Source organism: Archocentrus centrarchus, chromosome 4 (assembly GCF_007364275.1).
Source record: "Archocentrus centrarchus isolate MPI-CPG fArcCen1 chromosome 4, fArcCen1, whole genome shotgun sequence".
NCBI classification, from domain to species: Eukaryota; Metazoa; Chordata; class Actinopteri; order Cichliformes; family Cichlidae; genus Archocentrus; species Archocentrus centrarchus.
The window spans coordinates 14,623,322-14,639,288 of record NC_044349.1 but is presented as its reverse complement, the minus strand read 5'-3'; the positions used below and the strand labels follow the sequence as shown (position 1 = coordinate 14,639,288).

General features: G+C 41.1%; 2 protein-coding genes across 5 annotated transcripts; one reads left to right on the top strand and one right to left on the bottom strand.

Annotated features, from left to right (window-relative positions):
* Positions 1–4,097: 4,097 nt before the first annotated feature.
* On the bottom strand, positions 4,098–8,515 carry LOC115778556 (uncharacterized). 2 transcript variants are annotated; one of them, XM_030726642.1, is made up of 9 exons: positions 8,329–8,373; positions 7,804–8,016; positions 7,640–7,715; positions 6,748–7,375; positions 6,439–6,649; positions 5,946–6,157; positions 5,720–5,867; positions 5,400–5,509; positions 4,098–4,766 (listed from the first exon to the last, which is right to left on the bottom strand). In XM_030726642.1, the coding sequence occupies exons 4-9, from the start codon at positions 6,961–6,963 to the stop codon at positions 4,455–4,457; spliced, it is 1,209 nt and encodes a 402-aa protein (XP_030582502.1). In that variant the 5' UTR covers positions 6,964–7,375; positions 7,640–7,715; positions 7,804–8,016; positions 8,329–8,373; the 3' UTR covers positions 4,098–4,454. The 2 variants fall into 2 exon arrangements, with proteins under 2 accessions (XP_030582502.1, XP_030582501.1); XM_030726641.1 differs by lacking the exon at positions 7,804–8,016 and having other exon boundaries at positions 8,329–8,515.
* Positions 8,516–8,530: 15 nt separating this feature from the next.
* On the top strand, positions 8,531–12,260 carry LOC115778555 (uncharacterized). 3 transcript variants are annotated; one of them, XM_030726639.1, is made up of 4 exons: positions 8,531–8,669; positions 9,183–9,283; positions 9,380–9,466; positions 10,119–12,260. In XM_030726639.1, exons 2-4 carry the CDS (start codon positions 9,185–9,187, stop codon positions 12,147–12,149), a joined length of 2,217 nt encoding a protein of 738 aa, XP_030582499.1. In that variant the 5' UTR covers positions 8,531–8,669; positions 9,183–9,184; the 3' UTR covers positions 12,150–12,260. The 3 variants fall into 3 exon arrangements, with proteins under 3 accessions (XP_030582499.1, XP_030582500.1, XP_030582498.1); XM_030726640.1 differs by lacking the exon at positions 9,183–9,283; XM_030726638.1 differs by lacking the exon at positions 8,531–8,669 and having other exon boundaries at positions 8,677–9,283.
* Positions 12,261–15,967: the final 3,707 nt, after the last annotated feature.

The following is a 15,967-nucleotide window of genomic DNA, read 5'->3' as shown; positions in this document are numbered from 1 at the left end:
AGTTAAAAAGCCCCAAAAGAAAATCCACAAATAAAACCACTTCCTCTGAAAACCGGAGCACATCTGTCAGCTAACAGGCACAAAAATTCACCCTCCACAACAAAAGTAACACGGCGTTATGCGTTTCACTTTCACACATCCACGCAGCCCAAAGCACTGCTTCAACTGCCCCAAAAATCCCAGCCCGTCATCTCCTCCTCTTGATACAAGGTGACCTTAATTGGGCATGGAAACACTTATTGTTGGAAAAAGGATGACAGCTCCTGCAGAGGGGCGAGAGAGAACAAACGCACCCACTCATACAAAAAATGAAACACCGCAACAGCTGTAACACCCCCACCCATAAGAACAAACACATCATCTGGCTTTAGGTGACCATCAGGTAACTATGCTCTAGAGAGGGCACTGGCCACAACATTGTCGCTACCCTTTTTGTGCTTTATTTCAAGGTTATAATTTTGGCAGATTAGTGCCCAACTCAGTAGCTGCTGGTTACTGTTATACATGCATGATAGGAATACGAGAGGATTATGGTCAGTGTATATTTCTACAGGTTGCGAACTGGAGCATACATAAACTTCAAACTGCTCAGAGTGAGCGGCAGGGCTAAGGTTTTAGTTTCAGTACCTTACTTGGTGTTTGTTGAATTTCTGGGAGAAGTAGCAAATAGGATGGTTGATTCCTCAGGTATCATCCTGTAGGAGTACTGCTTCAGCGTCCAAACAGTACACCGAAACATGACTGGACTGGACCAAGAATCCAAAACTCAAATACACAGAAAACCCTTGGACCATGACAGTTCTGCAAATTTATTTCAGGAAAGCCAGTGGTTAGAAGTTAAAATCTCATTGTTTGATTGATGGAAATAATAATTAATAAATTCTGAATTTTTTTCTGCAAATTCATATTTGAAGTAACACATAGAAGTTATTAATTACAACCTATGACTGCAATTTTAATTCAATGTGTATAACTCTTTCTGCACAGGACAGCATAGAGTCCTGTGGAAATCTTCCTGTAGTAAAGCTGCCTCATGAGTTGCTGTGCTCATAAACAGCAATATTTTCTCTGTAATATTTTACATGCTTATCCAATTAGGTACTCCAAATATTTTCACTGAGGACCTAAAAGGACTGTGGTTCTGTGTTTTTCACTTTGGTTTTAGGATGTCTGTCATTCTTCATGTGAATCATTAAACATTTGGTTTTTCTATATTAGAAATTGATATTAAGCTTTCTTATTACTTTCTGCTGCTATAGTAACTGTGATCAAGTTACTGTAGTTGCTAAGTTATTCTGTAAAACATCTAAGCAGTCAGTTATTATTTGCTTTCCACTGTGCCTTTGTGGTATGTGTTGGACTGGCTTGTTATTGACATTCCAAATCTGTTGATTGTGACATTACAGCTGCCTTTGATGTAGCATTGAGTGCAAACCGTTACAGCAGGGTCACTTTCTCTAGGCAAACAGCCGTGTCCTGCAGCTCGGAAGAAATCTGAAAGCGCCATTTCCCGTGAAAGTGAGAGCAGGTTTGCTCCCCAGAGTCTCCACAGTGAAACCTTTCTTCCTCTTATCATACATTCCCATCCTCAGACATCCAACATAGCCACAGCACAATACAAAGGAACATTTTTATTTCCCCCCAGCAGCCAGTTAGTAAAAAAAAAAAAAACATGTGTGTATGTGTGTGTGTGTATGTGAGTGTGAGTGTGAGTGTGAGAGTGAGAGTGATATAAAAGGAGAGGGTAAGAAATAACAAGGTTAACGGTGGGACCACTAAGGGTTAGGGGTTTATTTTTGCTTTATTGTTTTTGTTTGTTTGTTTGTTTGTTTGGGGGGCAGAGAGGTGTGTCAAAGAAAACAATCAAATGAGGTACTAGATTTGGTACAGAGATGTTGGGTTGAGGAGAGGTTTCAGAACAACTAAAAGTGCAACATTTTCTGATTCTTCCCCCAGTGGAAGTGCTGTGGAGAGTTGTTTAAATTTAGCTTCAGTTCATTGTGTGCTAACAGTTTGTTGAAATAAAGCTACTGGATGTGGGTGCCAAGATATACCTGATGCTGTCAGTCTTTCTCAGCCCATGAGTTTTTCATTTCTATTGCTTGTGGAACTCCCATGAAAAGAAAGGACAAAAAGCATAAAAAGTAGATTCTTCCCTCTATCACTGGAAGACAGGAAAGAATTTAAAAGAAAGGAAATATGTGGGAGGGCAATGGGCAATCCATCCTAATTAGTGAGTAATTTACCTTGATGTTTGTAATAATCCTCCTCTCTTCCTTTAGCATACTGGATGCCACAACAGTGCTGCTCACAAGGCACCTGGAAAGTAGGATAGGATTTAAATATTGTCTTTAAGTAAAGCTGACAAGGGGACACTTGGGCTTCTCCTTGAATGCAAGATGCCCTGTACTACAGCTGCCTGCTAAACCACCCCAAGCCTGATCTGTGACTTTATCTGCTTGCTGTTTGCGTTAGAAAAACAAAATGATGGTTCCTTATGAACCACAGAGTGAAAAAAGATAACTTCTTGTCCAAACTGGGGTGTTCGACAGGGGTAAGGATGTAAAGAGTACAGTCAAAGTACACATGGACATTTGATGTTATAGATATATGGTTGCGGAAGAAGAGGTGGAACATGAGTCAACACTCCCACATCAAAGGGTGAACAAACATGACTTCTTCTGTGTAGGAAGTGGCAGTCAAGCTCCTAGAGAAGAACGATTGCATATCTTCAAGATGTTGAGATGCAAAAAAAAAAAAAACACAATAGAGATCTTATGTGTGCACAGTTTGCACAGAGAATAAATATGTAAAATTTGTGGAGAAGTAGATTTAATCACATTATAATATTATCAAGTATGGGTAGTGTTATTTAATGATTGCTTAACATTGTTATTCAGACAATCTTAAATTATTTTGTAATAAAATATAAATAATACGATTTAAGTGCCTATAGTTGTTGCACATCTGCAAGCTGCTTTGCAACCCACCTCTTTCCCATCTCCTCCTTTTATGTTGTGCCACCTGCAGAAAAACATTCCCAGCTGTAATATCTGTTAAGGGTGAGAATGTAGGATGAATAAGCGGCAACATCAGAATCAGAATCAGAATCTTTATTGTCATTGTACACAGAAGTTGCACAACGAAATTTAAAATGCATTCCTTTCTAGGTGCCTCAGACAATAAATAATAAAATAATAAAAATATGAGTGATAAAAATGATTACTAAAATACAGTGCACAATAGTAAATTAACAGACGAATCTAGCCCCAATACACACACCAACGCACGCACACAGTCAGCACTACCACCCCACATCACTGTCCAAACCACACAGAGTTCAGTTCAATGATAGCCCTGGCATAAAAGCTGTTCCTCAGTCTGTTTGTTCTGGCCTTCATTGTCCTGAAACGTCTGCCTGATGGCAGTAGCTGAAACAAGGAGTGTCCAGGGTGTGAGGGGTCCTGGAGGATGTTCTGTGCCCTCCTCTGGCAGCGGGCATTGAACAGTTCCTGGAGGGAGGGCAGGGGACAGCCTATGATCTTTTTTTTTTTTTTTTTTTTTTTTTTTTCTTTTTTAGCCTGTCATGTCTGGCATCTTTCACAATCGGAATGATGATCCGAATGCACTGATGTACCAAACATATTTGCTTTGACAAGAACAGCTCTATATGTTTCCTATACACTGCAAAAACTACCTGTCTAAATATAAGGAAAAAAATACTTAATTTGGAAAGATTCAGACTATAATCAAGTGAAATATTCTGCCAGTGGATTGAGATAATTACACTTGATAAGATTTCTTGAAATAAGACAAAATATCTAGTCTTTAGACAAGTGAGAAATAACTTAAAACAAGTTGTTTAACACTCATTTCAAGTGCTTTATCAAGTCAAATAAACTCAAAACTAGCCTGCCAATGCTTCTTTCAGTGTTTTTTTCTTTCTCACTTTGAGAGAAAAACTCTTAAAACAAGAGGAACTAACAGCTGTTCTTCTGAATTCAAGAATTGCTAATTCTACATATTCTGTCTTAAAATAAGAAAGCATTTACACTAAATGAATCCAAAAACACAGTACAATACACAACAGCCTTTATTTAAATTGCTTCTCCAAATAGCAACAATAGTATACAGCATTGCACACATGAATGTGCAAAACAAACCCACACAGAAATGGTAATGTTGAGGTTGTAATGCAAGTAATGCTATACATTATACATGGTGTCATTGAACTAATAGTAACTTTCAATTACAACTAAAAACTGGTAAAATTAATTAACTCTAATCAACATTTAAAGCTACTGAAACTCACATTATAAAGCAGAACATTTGAAGAACAGAAGATGTGTTTGTATTAGATAAACAAAAATGAAGAATTTAAATGTCTTTTTACAGCTCTTATGTTAGGTTAAAACTTTCCAACACAGACATGAAAGTCGTGTACCTGTACAACTCTACTCCTGAATAAAAGCCTTCCACTCTGCCATGGCTTTTTTGTATGAGCCTGTGGTGTCTCGCTCATGGATACTGTCCTTTAACACTTCAGTCTGAATGACAGACAGCAGGGTTGCCACACACTTTGGATATGTGAGATGCAAGGTGTAGTAGTATGCCATCACATACAGCAAACCTTGATGGAGGTCTTCTTCAGCAAATGTGGTGATGGGTGTGGTTCCAATTGCCATAATACAGTGGGACCCATCAAAGAGCAAAACAGGGCTGAAGAGAGATCTCCTCTGAAGGTAGATGGCTGGATCTTCTGTTGGCTAAAGAAAAAAGGACAAAACAGAGAAGAGAGACATTAAAAAACTAGCTGAGCAGTCAAACTACTGAGACACTATTATGTATATATGTACATATATATATATGAATGATCACAGTCATAGAATACACGTGGTACAGCTCATCTTCATATCATTTTGTTTCTTTAGTTTGAAAAATGCCCTACAGAAAATGTCAAATATGCCTGCCAATGAAATAATTATGACAAGATTAACTTGTGTCTTAGTCACTGTTAGTAGTCATTCTCCCCATACTGCACCTGTAATGTTTTAAATCTGTTATTACTTCCAGTTTGTTTTGTGAATTTTTATGATTTTAATGAATTTTAGTTTAATTAGTTATTTTTAATCAATTTATTAGTGTTTCCTGTAGACATTGGTCTGTATTTGTATTTTGGCAGGCCACGCTGTCCTCTGACCAACATAGTGCTGCAGAAATTTCAGTATCAATTTTCAAATGTAAATTCTATTATTTTTAGGAGCAGACATGCTTAAAAAGAACCAAATGAATTGCCAAAATGTACAGTGAAAGCCCTTGCAGACATACATTGCCTACTTTCCTTCGGGATCAATAAAGTATCTATATATTAACTGATAACAATATGAACAAACTCTGACCTGAAGGACATGAAGCAATGCCTCACTGGCATGTCCCAGCTTCTTGGGTGGCGCAGTTGGTGAGGGGAAGAGTGTGGGGAGTGCCCTAAACAGGGCGATGTTGCATTCCACTGGAACAAAATAAATCAATGTTTAGTTCAATCCTAAATGACCTAAATTTGAGTGGCAACTTAATCTTGAGACCACAGAAAATTAGGTGTCACCATGAACAGTACTGTTGTTCCAGTTTTATTTAATCAGCACTATCATACACAATCATATACATATTTATGTCTCTGAAAACAGCTACATGATGTATTAAAGATAGCACAATGACTAACCTCTATTTTGGTTCATCGGTGGCTTTAACACCTTCTTCCAAAGACCATAAAACTGAACCATGGAGCAGAAGTCCTCCCATCTTGCCTTTACTTCAGTTATGAATTTGTTGTTGTTCTTATCCAGGATCCGCCGTAGCTCATCCATCACCTATAGTGCAAGTAAATGTTAAAACCTGCACCAGTGCTTGCTTTATAAGAAAGCCACGATGAAAAGTAAGTCACTTACATTGTGAAGCTCCTTGAAACATGGATATGCCTCTAGAATCTTTGTTGGCCTATCTTCTTCTTTCAGAACATTGCTGTCAATGAAGGCTCTTCTTGATTGAAACTCAAGGTCAAGAATTTGGCAAACAGCATCTCGGTTGGGTTTTGGCTTCATATACAGGTCCTGCAGAGTCTTGTAATGCCTGGCCTGTGTTGCTAGACTATCCATGTTGACTAAAGGGGAAAATACAGAATCAGTAACTGGATCCAACATATCAATCTAAATGATACTATGTGTTTTAGCCAGCAAGCCTAACATTGTGTGTTATATATTTATGATGGTTATTCTACAGAAAGTCAAATACATGAATATTGAAAAATCACATCCTGTCACAACAGATCAAAACCTAATCAAGTTTAAATTTAAAGTGTAATATATCAAGACATCCCAATCTATCAAAGTCATCCAGCCTTCACGTCCATCATTATTGCCATAATTAGAATTTGTCAATTACCTGAACTGTCGCCATCAGAACTGCTCACTGGTGGCAAAAGAATCGTTGATCCGCCACTTGAATCTGCATCATCATCTTCTCCCTGGTCACTTGGTGAGAACTCAATGTGGTGCCTTTTTTTTGAACGGCCCCTCTCTGGTGTGGGACCCTGCCTCTTTCGAGGGGACTTAATATTCAGGATCCTCTTCTGAAGATAACTGTACATGCTCGTCTATGGTGAATAAGATGTTGAAAGAAAAAAAGAAACGTAATATCACGTATATAATTTCAGAAGTCTGAAATAAATGTGAAAAAAATGTAATCACATACATATTTGGCAGGTAAGTTGTTATCCTGTAGCATGGGATAATACTCCACTAGTTTCTTAGCCATGGCAGTAACATCGTACTTGGACGGGTATCGTAACTCCTCTCCTTGTCGACTTGCTCTCAAGATTGAAATCATGCTGGTGACAGTGTTTCTCACCAGCCTGCATCTCAGCTCTTTGGACATGGCAGCTTCTCCCTCTCTACCAGTGCAGGCCATCTCAAAATAGTGTTTCCGAGCTAGTTCCAGCTCACCATCTGTATAGATAACATATTCAGGAGGACTGGGAAGCTGTAGAGTCTTCTCTGGGGTTTTCTTTACCAAAGGAGTGGATGTCTGGGGAGATGGAGGTGTTCCTTTAGGTGAAGACCTAGTTCCTGCTTCACCAGGGCCAGCTTTGTCTGGTAAGGTGGAATAGTCCTCCTAAGAAAATAATTCAAAACATAAATATTGTAGGTGTTACAAACAAAACTGCACTACACGTTTTTAGATCAAAGGCAGCAAAAACTTGCCTCTTTGTGAAGATAAGCCCACAGCTGTTTCCTCCTGAGAAAGTTTTCTGGACCAGGAAAAAGATCTCTTAAATCATCACGACTGAGGGTGTGGATTAAAACCTCATCTATGTTGGCAGCTGTAAAGAGAGGTCAAATAGTAATAAACCTTTTAGAGTTGAAAAACTTGGACCTTATAAATTTAATGGTATTCAACTTGACAGGGCAAATAAAATCCAAATTGTCCTCTTACTGTTTTATCTCCCAGCTACAAATAAATATAAATAGAATAAAATTTTGACATTTGGGTGTTTTGAGATTACATAAATAGTTAAAATTCAAATTTGAAACCAATGTCAGCATGGACAACTTTATTTTATTAGAGTCACTTAAACTTGACATACCATTTAGAACTGATACTGTAACATCATCTAGTCCATCCATGATTTCCGTGTGTCTTCCTTTTAATTGCGCCTTTATCTGAGGGCATGAAAAAAAACATGACATTAAGCCAAGGCTCAAAAAATCATGCTCAAAAGTATGTCAGACCATTCAAACAGTACAACACCTTATGGACTTTTCAAATACAACACATGTATTTTCCTTCTGTATACAGTGGACCCGGAGTGATTGACAGGAGCCTCAACTAGTGCAGAAACTAAACTCTCAGCATTTTCCTCCACAGCCTGCATAGGTCCCTCAGCTAAGACATGCACACCTGCCTCTGATCTGCATCTGCTGTTCCTACGTTCATTAGTACCAAGTCTGTCTGCATGTCCTGCTAATTACATCAAACATGTACATATTTTATGTGGAAAATTATATTCAAACTTTTAACACCATTGGTTAGTCATGGTAAACAAAAAAAAAAAAAACTTAGCGCATTGTAACGTAAATTGCAGGACCAAACCTGTTAGCTAATATTAGCTAAGCAAGCTTAGCTAGCTGGCTTTTAGGCTACAGTGGCAAAAAACTTGTGGACGTATTATGAGAACTGATAGTCCATCCATGGGTAAACTGAATGCTGGACCAGGCTGCTGTTTTCCCAGTAGTACAAAATTTTTAAATCAAATGCTGTAAAAGTTCTCCTTACCTCAGCAGAATCCAGTCCAAGCCTGCTTCTTCGCTCCCCTTCAAACGGTTACAGGACAGACGTGACCACATGAGGGCAGTCAGGGGGGAGTAGGTGCAGACCATAATAATGTTTCTAAAACTTGTAAAGTAATAACAGTCATAATAGGGGGATATTATAACTATAAATTACATTTTAATTATTACTCCTGTTGTGGTCCCTTACTGAATCACAATAACTAGAGTTTAAACTAGATTTAATGAGAGTTTTGATGTAACCGACCCCCCTCCATATTTGGTAATGACCTGCAGCGCCTGTATGAGCCCGCCAACAACAGCTCAAAAGTGATGTGAAGCAGTAAGGTATTTGTTTCTGCTCTTGCTTCTTAGACTGAACGTTTTGTCTACTTTCTTCTGCTACATTTACATTTCTAATAGAGGTTTACGAACGTGTGTTGTAGTGCTAGCATGACTTGATTTTGCCGTGAGTGAAGATTTTCATTAGGCTAAGAATAGACTGTCTGCATTCAGCTAGCTGCCCTGTTTTTTCTTTTTGGCGGTTTAACATGGCCTGTTGGAGGTGTATGATTTGCTTTGTTTTTGTTGCCTTAACATTGAAGTCTCTCTTGAGCCATATTAACAAAACACATAGCCGCAGTCCAAACTTCCGAGTCATATGCGGAATAGATGGTTGTACAGAGGAATACAGAGTCTTTAACTCTTTTTACTACCATATCAGACGCACTCATGCTCTGTATCTTGCGACTGGGAACCCTCCTACCCAGTGGATGACAGCAGCATCATCTGACTTATCACATGCTGCAGGTGAACATTTTGACATACCAGTTTTTTCTGACTGTGCCACTAAAACACAAGGAATGCAAAGGACCGACAGTGAGGTCAACATACCTGTCATTCCAAATGAAATGTCAAGTCCGGAGCTTGAGGATTTCCAGACTCCAAATACTGATAATCAGGTAAGATGCAATGTTTGCTAATGAAAATGTTTAACAGTTAACATTCAGGTGTTTATATTATTTTTTTTAATGTATATTAACACAACATATCTACAGGAAGGAGCTGCTACAGCAAGTGAAAATCTCGTCAGATGTGCAGCTGCATTTACCATCAGTGTCCGGGAAAGATGTCACCTATCCCAGGTATTGCACAAACCTAAGTGTTAGGGAAGTAAAATATATATTGAATATATGTATGTGTGTCTGCATTTAAGTATGCGTTTTACCACAGTCATAATTTGCTTATAAAGACTTGAAAATTGGTCCTTGATAGAGTTTGAAAAGTGCTTGAATAAAGACTGGGAAAAGGTCTTGAAAGCATGTAAACTTACAATTCTAATTCTATGGACCATTTTATAATTCCACTGTCAGAGCTACAACAGTGTCATATTTTGTGACAAGGATACACACAAACTTTTTGGCTCTGGGGCCACATTGACTTTTTGAAATTTGACAGACGGGCCGGGCCAGCACCAGATGGATACATATTTAACAAAAACATATAAAAAAGCATTACAGTGTTAATACTTAGATTTGCATTTAGTGGGAACAGTGTTGTTTTTAAGTAATGAGAACACGCACGTGTGAAAAGAGGTCAAAAGGGTGCAGGAACAAGAGCAAAAAGAAAGTCTGCACACCAGAGAAGTGTAATTCTGACTTTTGAATTCTGAGCAAGAACTGGACAGAGATCATTTTGGTATGAAATCCTATTCAGAATGTTCTTAAGAAGTGTAATGCTAGTCTCATATTGAACAAACTGTATATAGCTCATATTTCTTTGTTGTTTTTGTTTCAGAGGGGTGTCAACAGTATTGTCTCTGGAGTCCAGCAGTATCAAACTGCTCTTCTCAGTACCATGAAGGACACCATGAAGTCGCTCTTTCAAAGACATTCAGAAAATATGGAGCAGCTACAAGAGGCAGTATTGGCAGAACTGGAAAATTTTCAAGATCCTTTCTCCATGATGGCTTCCACATACATTCAGGACAGCACAATCCAGAGGCTTTTTAACCCAGTCAAACCAGAGGAGGTAGTTATGTCTCAAAAGGTTTGCAGAGTTAACAAAGGACAGTCAAGAGTAATTGCCATCAAAAACAGAAGTTTTTACTATATACCCCTTATTAGGAGCCTTGAACAGTTGTTGTCCAATTCCAGGATTTTTGCCATGATCAACACCGCACCTCAGAGTTGCCACAAAGATGGGTTTTTGTATGACATTATTGATGGGAGCATTTATAAATCCCATCCACTGTTTTCAAAAGAACCTTCTGCTTTACAGATAATTTTGTATGCTGATGAAATAGAGATATGCAATCCTCTTGGGTCACATGCTTCAGTAAATAAATTATTCATGTTTTATTATACTTTAGGAAACATAGACCCCAAGTTTAGGTCAAAGCTTGCTGCAATCAGACTCCTTGCTATAGCAAAAGCTGATGATATTGACAAATGTGGTGTTGATTTTGTATTACAAAGGATTAATGAAGACTTAAAGTTGCTCTATAATGGTGTCAAAATCCAAACACAGAGTGGTAGCATGGATTTATTTGGCGCTGTAGTTTCGGTCTGTGGTGACACACTAAGTTTTACTAAAAGGACAATGAAAAAACATATTAAGCAGTGCTGTGAAATAGAAAAGGCTTGCACAGACTTCTTGAAATCATCTCTCAAAACCACCTATGGTATAAACAGAAGAAGCAAGCTGATTGATTTCCCAGCCTTTGACCTCATTCAACAAACACCACAGGATATAATGCACATCATTCTTGAGGGTGTTGCACCCATGGAAATTAAGTGTGTGCTAAAACACCTTGTTCTCTCTGGACAGATGGAGTTGGATGTGTTCAATTCTGCCATGCAGAGTTTTCCTTTGTCACCAATAGACATACGTGACAAACCCTGCCCTATCAGTGTCACTACCTTGGCATCTAATGACAATAAACTGAAACAGTCCTCGGGGCAAATGCTGATACTGTTGAAGATCATGCCTTTTCTGCTCAACAGTATAGAGAAAAATGAATATGTTCAGTTTGTTTTGGACTTAATTAAGATTGTTCAGATACTCTTTGCCCCTATTTTATCTGTACAAAGTGTGTTCAGACTGAAGAATATGATTGAACAGCATTTGAAACAGTTTAAGAAACTTTTTCCTGAGAATAATATAATACCTAAGCAACATTACTTGTTGCATCTCCCTGCTCAGATTCTTCATCTGGGGCCTGTGATAAGGCACATGTGTATGAGATTCGAATCAAAGCACTGTTTTTTTAAACAATGGGCATCTAAATTGAACTTCAGAAATGTCTGTAAGTCACTTGTGAACCATAATCAGCTTTCTGAATGCTGTCAAAATGAATTGGGCACTGAGCATCCAATATTTGTACATGAGAAGGAATTGGGTCCTGTCTCTGAAGTGAAAAATCCTGAGTATATTGCAGCAAAGATAAGAGATTTTTTGGGGATAGGTGGCATACAACATGGAGTCAAAGTAAAATGGCTTTTTCTCAATGGGAACAAGTACGTAAGTGAAAAGTCTCTAATAATCACCAGTGTGAGTGACACAGTTCCTGTTTTTGGACTTATTAAAAACATTTATGTGGTAGACAGTTCATTATACTGTTTTGAATACCAGCTTTATGAGACTGTGGGCTTTAATACAGATTTTTTAGCATATAAAATTGTAGTTCCTAATCTCGCCCAAGCAACAGAGTTTATAGATGCTGAAAAGCTAGTTGATCCTCCATCATATTATCCAGTCAGTTTCAAATGCAGTATGTATGTTCTGACAAAATATAACCTTGATGATGTCATTGCACTTAAAAGTTGAAATGAAACAGTGGAAGATGTGCTGTGATTTATTGCCTATGTTGTGGCTGTGGATTCGTACTACATAAAATGTTACACTGCAGCTTTGTAAATATTGTAAATAAATGTGTTAATGATGGGCCAACAAAAGCCTAAGCGACTTATTACTGAGAGGCCTTAAAATAAGCTTTCGCATCTAAAAATGGTTATGAAATATACAATGTGATCTCAAACAGTGTCTCAGTGATATAATTTAGCCTAAAATGCATGTAAAGTAACTAGTTTAAGGATTTAGTAACTAAGTAAGAAATAAAAGTAATATATTCTAAAAACAAGTTTTATAATCTTACACATTCAGCTCCTGCTTAGTATATCACTCTCAAAACAAGATCAAAAATACTTTTTGGCTCAATGTAAGATTATTAGACTTAGATAGACTGTCAGTTTTTGCAGTGTAGGCTCTTCTTGTTAATGTTTGCAATTTTATTTTTATTTATTTATCTTTTTATTTAGTTATTCATGCCAAGTCTGACAGGCAACAAGGAAGGGGCAAGAACAAGAGGTGGGGGGGAGAAAAGGGGGGGGGGGGGGGGGGGGGGGGGGGGGGGAGGAAGAAAGGAGATAGAAAAAAAATAAAAAAAAAAAATAAAAGGGGTTGATATACTCACACACACACACACACACACACACATCCATACACACACCCATATGCTCCTACATATACACACACACACAAACACACACACACAAGTTTATTGTTTGTAGTAATGTGTGTGTATGCGCCTTTGTCATGCAATGTATTCGATAATGAGGGCGAGAAACTGCAACCATGCCCCCCGCGATCCAGAGGTAGATAGGGAAGGACCCAGGGGACCCAGGCCATCCACAGCACAGGAGCTCAGAAGACTTGGGGCCACACATCCCGATGGCAACCGCGTACACTCCCCAGAAGAGGAAGGAGGGAGGCTACAGACGGAACCCCCACAATCCAGGGGCTAGAGTCCAGAGAGCCAGAGACGACGGGCAGCCCACCCCCCCCGGCAGGCCGGCACCCCCAGCACGAGCCAGGCATGCGGCCCCCGAGGCCCAAAGCGCCCGAGAGCAGCCCGACACCCGGCAGAGCCCCCCCACGCGCCAAAGAGGCCCAAGCCACCCCCAGGTCACGGCCGCCAAGGGAGCAGGCCAAAAACCATGCCGAGACATCCGGCCACACATCCCGGGACCCACGGGCACCCACACCCCAGGGGCGGCAGTGACGACCAGTGGGGAGCAGCGTGGAGCGGTAGGGAGGGGTAACTCCCACCCTCCGTGTCCCACCGGTGCCAAGGCTTGGCAAGCCACCAACCCAGGCCCAGCTGTCCACACACACACACTCTCACAAGCACACACGTACACACACACACACACGTACCAGTCATTCCCTCATGTACACACACGCACATACACACGCACGCACATTCGCATGCACCAGTCACACACTCATGCATACGCACATGTAACATACATGGACACCTAATGTGGGAGAGCGGGTACCAGCACCAAGCCAGCAGCAACCCAGGGAAGCAGCCAACCCAGCCCCGAACAATGAGCCAGTCCCCATCCCAGGCGGGGTGCATGGAACCGGGGTGTGAGAAGGCCCGCCCGCCCCCTCCTCCCACTCAGCGTGTTGGGGGGGTGATGTGAATGTATGTACTGAGAAGAATGTGTATGGCTGTGTGAAAACTACAGTGCTTTTAAAATTGGAGGGACAGATGTAATATGAGCACTGAATAACAGCGCCCATCCACACCGTCCCCCCAAGGCCCTCAATGTCTAAAATGTAAATAAAATTGAGGTGCAGGCAGCAGTGAACAGACAAGTGGGGCCACCTCAGCAGTGCCACCCACTAACCACTGTGTGACACACCTGCCCCCCAAGGCCCTATATGTACTATGATGTGTTGTGAGCTGTATAATGCAATTAAAAAAGGAGGAGTGGGACATCACGCAGCACAGCGAGCAGAGCCGAGGTGATGGCCCTACTCACTGCAGCACGAGCCCCCCACCCCCGAGAACCTATGTGTGCATAATGTGATGTTAAACTGAGTGGGAGGAGGGGAGGGGCCAGGATAAATATGACCGGGAGGCAGAGGACTACCCCCCGGAGGCAGAGAGCCAGCTAGCTACTGGCTCACTAGGCACGCCAGTTCCCTACACCCCCCCGCAGCCCAGGGAAGGCAGGTCCAGGGCCTGAAGTGACCGCACCCCCAGGACGCCACCGTACTCCAGGCCGGCACCCACTGCCCCCACTGCAAACAGGACACAACACACACCCCACATGCATACAAAGGACAACAAATATCGCACACACACACACACGCATGTACGCACACATACACACGCACGTACACACACGCACACACACACAGACACACACCCCCACATACATACTCACACATACACACACACGCACACAGTGGTCCTGAGTCAGAACCAACCGGCCCCGTGTGGGGCAACTGCTGCTCCCTCACCTGAGCGCCCCACCACCCCATGGGGGAGGGCACCCAGAATCCCGGAATGCCAGCCAGACACCCCGACACAGCCAACCCACCCCACACGGCGGCGCGCCCAAGGGGGCACAGACCCCTCCAGCGCAGGGAGGGGCCCAGCCAGGAAACGGGCAACCCCGGGCACCAGGGCCCCGACCCCCGCACCCCGGCCCCCACAGAGGAAGCCGGCCACCCGGTCGGGGCCAGCACCGCCACCACGGACCCCGAGCCCCACACCCCACGACCATAAGAGCACCATCCAAGTCCCCACCACCAACAACCAGGGCCCGGACACAGAAACCACAAAACGGTAGCCACCGCCTCCAGGCCAGAGCCATCAGACACCCAGGCCCCCCCGGCCCACCCCCAGCCACCTACCGGGTGCGCCATGAAACTAGACCACAGCTCGTCACCCCCATCATGCGATGGAGCTGATCAGTGGGGACCAGAGAGATTCAAATTTTGCCAGTTGATTTTTAGAGGTGGCAGACATTCTTTCCAGACTAATGTGGTCTAAAAGTAGATTCTTATAGTGAGTAACGCATAAATCATTTTTTGATTTCCAATTCATGAGGATAGTTTTCTTAGCGATGCATAAGGTAGTAAGAACTATGTGTGATATATTTGTTTCCATGTTTAATTCACTTAAATCACCTAGAATGCACAGTTTTGGTGATGTTGGGATATCGCAATTAAAACATGTGGATAATTCCTCACATATCCTCTGCCAGAACCTCTGAACAGGTGTACAAGACCAAACTGCATGCATATAGTTTTCAGTATGGTTGCCTGAACAGTGGGTGCATATATTTGTGTCTCTGAGGCCCATTTGGAACATCCTGTGTCCTGTATAATGTATTCTATGGAGAGTTTTGTATTGTATAAGTTGTAAATTCGGACTTTTAGTCATTTTGAAAGTGTTTAAACATATCTGTGTCCAGAAGTTTTCCTCTGGGTTAATGGAAAGATCTCGCTCCCATTTTGTAGTTGGGAGGGATATTGAATCATTAATTTTTAATAATAACTTATATATTTTTGATAGTAATTTAGGGGTATAAAGATTTAGAAATTCTGTTACCAGTACAGGGGTTTCTAATTTTAAATTATTTAAATTAAACCTTGCCTGTATGATAGACCTCAACTGCTGGTATTCGAGAAATTTGCTATTGCTAATTTCATATTTGGAAATAAGTTCTTCAAATGAAATAAAGGTCCCATCGTGAATAACATGTTCTAAGTTCTTTATTCCTTTCTCTTGCCATGTTGAGAAGTTCAGTACTGTTTTTTTCTGACATATATCTGGATTGTTCCAA